General features: G+C 54.5%; 2 protein-coding genes across 2 annotated transcripts; one reads left to right on the top strand and one right to left on the bottom strand.

Annotated features, from left to right (window-relative positions):
• On the top strand, nt 1-569 carry CSUI_004328 (uncharacterized protein). The gene has a single exon (XM_068064521.1). It carries the CDS (start codon nt 162-164, stop codon nt 336-338), a length of 177 nt encoding a protein of 58 aa, XP_067923504.1. The 5' UTR covers nt 1-161; the 3' UTR covers nt 339-569.
• A 1,352-nt stretch (nt 570-1,921) lies between these two features.
• Nucleotides 1,922-3,244, bottom strand: CSUI_004327 (uncharacterized protein). Its single transcript, XM_068064520.1, has one exon. It carries the CDS (start codon nt 3,047-3,049, stop codon nt 2,843-2,845), a length of 207 nt encoding a protein of 68 aa, XP_067923503.1. The 5' UTR covers nt 3,050-3,244; the 3' UTR covers nt 1,922-2,842.

The raw sequence follows: 3,244 nt of genomic DNA, 5'->3' as shown, positions 1-3,244 counted from the left end.
GGTGTTTAGAGATCCGTTGTAGTGCGCCTTTGTCTGCTTGGCTCACTTGGTTCCTTAGTGTTGACTCCCTCTGTCAAAGTGCATCACTGCGACATGCCGTGAGGCTGAGATGTCATAAAACTGTGTGATTCAAATACTTCAGATGCCCACTCGGTCTCCGAATGCTCTGTATAATCAGTCGGTGGGCAGAGACTCCGATTTACCCAGGATCTTCGTCTGCTGCTGAGAGTGCGCAGCAACGTCGTCAATTCAACAGCTGTATCCTCCGAGATCTTTTTCGCGCATGTCTGGCGGTAGGGAACGTCGCTCTTGATAGCAAGCATGGTTGCATCTGGTGACGCACAAACTGAATGGCGAGGTGTCAAGCAGTCTCCCAGTTGACAACAGACTTGTATCAGTTTCACTCCTCAAGTGTCGCGGCCCGAGCGGGCATGCTGAGCCGTCCCCGAGGCTATAGGACACGCGGAAGGGCGTTGCTTGCTTTATTCCCTCAGCTTGTCGGATTGCAGATTGCTGGCGAGAAACATGCTTAACCTTTGTCCAGAACGGATTCTCCCGATAAACCTGACGTGTTGAATACAACAATCGGAGGCTTCACAGCGAATTGCTAAACACGTCCACGCGGGGTGGCACAAGCAAGGTACTCCGGAAAACGACCAGGCTGACGTGACTGCCACCTAGCCCGCAACCTTTATGACAAAATGTCCTCCCCCGTTACGCGATCCGAAGGCCCGGAGTCACGTAGTGGGCGCAGTGGCCGTTTGGTGTATCAGCTGGAGTCACTAGAGAATGTCAGCGACCCCTCTCCACAAAAGTGAAGGGTGCTCTGGTGCAGGGGCCTTTCATCTCTTCGCAGAACCAGATACCCGACTATTCAGGCCCCTGTCCTCTGCCTTCTGCCATCAGCGGTGCAGGAATTTGGAGTTCACCTCCAAGCGCATATGTGTCTGCAGAGGCCCCGCACCGCGTTGTCACTACAGTTTTTCCGTACTGCCATTAGTCGCGATTTCGACCGTTTATTGTTCACTCCGACCCCTCGCATACCAGTAAATCCACACCGTGGACGACACTGCCGTTGGGATTGATCGGGCTGAGCACACAAATTTGAACCCCTGCCCCTAGCCGAGAAAATCAGTTCACATTCAGCGTCGTCTTCCGCGTGTCATCACCGCCACCACGTTGCTTGACAGTGAAAATACGATCGTTCTGAGTCTGCCATACGAGCATTCCGTTAGCTCAATGGTATTGTCCTTTGCCGCCCCAAGTCGGGGACGCTGATTAGTCCTTTCCTTTGTTGGGAGGCATCGCCACTCTAATCACGCGCTGCCACTCGCTAAGTCACAGCGTGTTTTACTTCCGCCACAAGGCTAAATCGTGCTTCTCGGACCGGCTACCACCGGTAATTTTGTTGCCGAACTCCTGCTGGATTGGCGTGCTAGACCTGGCCTCGTTCCAGCTCCTCACTAGTCACCGTTGAGAAATCTGATATTGTCTGCCTTTCCGTCCTCCTCGCGTATATTCCTGTTTCCTCTCGCCTATTACTGTAGTTGCTCTTGCACCAGTACACTGCAAGAGGGTGCCCACAGGGACTTCTGGCGAACTAGGGCAGCCCCCAAGAGACGTGTGACATTTGGTGCAGTACTACAATTTCGCTTGGAAAGGGGTCTCCGCCAGTGTCACTCCCCCGTTTCCAGAAGGCGTTACTGCCGACTCCCAAGTCCCTCCAAGTGCCGGCCGTCTGTACTCTGCTCCAAAAATGAAAATGTGAGTCTCTTCGTCTTGCAGCACACATTGTGTTTTACAGCTACGGAGCGAGCAAAGGACGGGCGAAAAAAAGAAGACAGCCCCTTCGGAGCATAGGTCACTTTGTTACACCTGGGAAGGGATTTCAGTAGCATTCAACCCGCGCCTCAGTACTGCGCGTTTGGATAGAAAAAAAGGACGAGGTAAACCATGCATATACCAACACAAAAAAGATGCATACATAACGACGCTGTCATGCTCGCGTCCTCGAGTTTCATGGGACCTGCATCTTCTTTGTCGCGGGTACATGCTTCATCACATCAGTACTTGCATTCTGGTGGTTCTCCAACATCAGAACCTTAATCTGAAAACAGACGCTGGGCTGAGTTACTCCGAACCTTCCAGTGAAAAGGTGGGGCGTCGGAGATGACTGACGGTTGCACGTGCTTGGTGACCTCAGCGATAAAACGGAGTAAAACATTTTGGCAGAAACACGCTCGCAGGGAGCGCCGCATCAATAGTTGCTGCGAATCCGCTTTGGGAAAGCAGCGAATTTGTCGCTGCTAAGGCAGGAGTCTCCGTATCCCGTACATACGTGCTGAACGAACGCGATGGCTTGTCACGCATCTCTCCCCTACTATTACGGAGCAGATTTTGGCATCGCAGTGCCTGTTGTTACTCCTTGCATCAACCTCCGAACCCGCCGCGGCGCTCCGAGATGCAGGATGGCAGGTCGCGTGTCGCCGAAGTCCGGAAAACCACTGATGTGGGGGTAGGGATCTGTAGAAGTCGCACTCATCACACGCCGCGGCCCCTTTGTGGTCGTGCAGGAAGAACGCGTTTGGTTCCTGGAACGGCTGCTGGAGCAGCGCCTTTGTCGGTACCGTCACGATCCACTTCCCGCCTTATACGAGAGCGCGGCTCCGCACGGGACCAGAGTCCGTCTCGTTCCTAGGCAGCTGCTGTTACGATGTCTCGTTGGGACCGCGAATCACCTTCCGCTTCAGGGACGCTGACCTGTGCTGGCGCCTGAGGTGTCATTTGCAGATGGCAGTGTGTCTGCGGCCCCTTGTCCGACGGTTCCACCCGCGGGGCGACACTATGGCCCAGCCTTAACGCAGTCTTGGTGTTGCGGCGCTTTGGACAGAAGTGCTATTCTCGTTTGCCGCGTGCACCTTCGGTTTGGCGGTGGGTCCAGACTGAGTGTAACTGCCAGGCGACTACGGTATCGAAGAGACAGTGACAGCAGTGACATTCCCTTGCTGCTGTTCTGGCGTTGTGGCAATGGATTCACGTTGCTTCGCATCCGTCTGCGCTGAAACCGTCCCGTTGTCAGTTCCAACGAGCTCCGGCGTCGGCGCACTACTGGGAAACTCCGGCGAAGTGAGGCTGCTGGGACACCGTCTAGGCGGTTACGGAAGAAGATTCATTTGCATGCGCACTACGGACGTCTGCTGTGCTGAACCCGGATCTGCTATGGTCAGGCACGGATGTGCTGGTC

The sequence above is a fragment of the Cystoisospora suis genome (assembly GCF_002600585.1).
Source record: "Cystoisospora suis strain Wien I chromosome Unknown contig_2003, whole genome shotgun sequence".
NCBI lineage: Eukaryota > Apicomplexa > Conoidasida > Eucoccidiorida > Sarcocystidae > Cystoisospora > Cystoisospora suis.
This window is presented reverse-complemented; position numbering and strand designations above follow the sequence as displayed.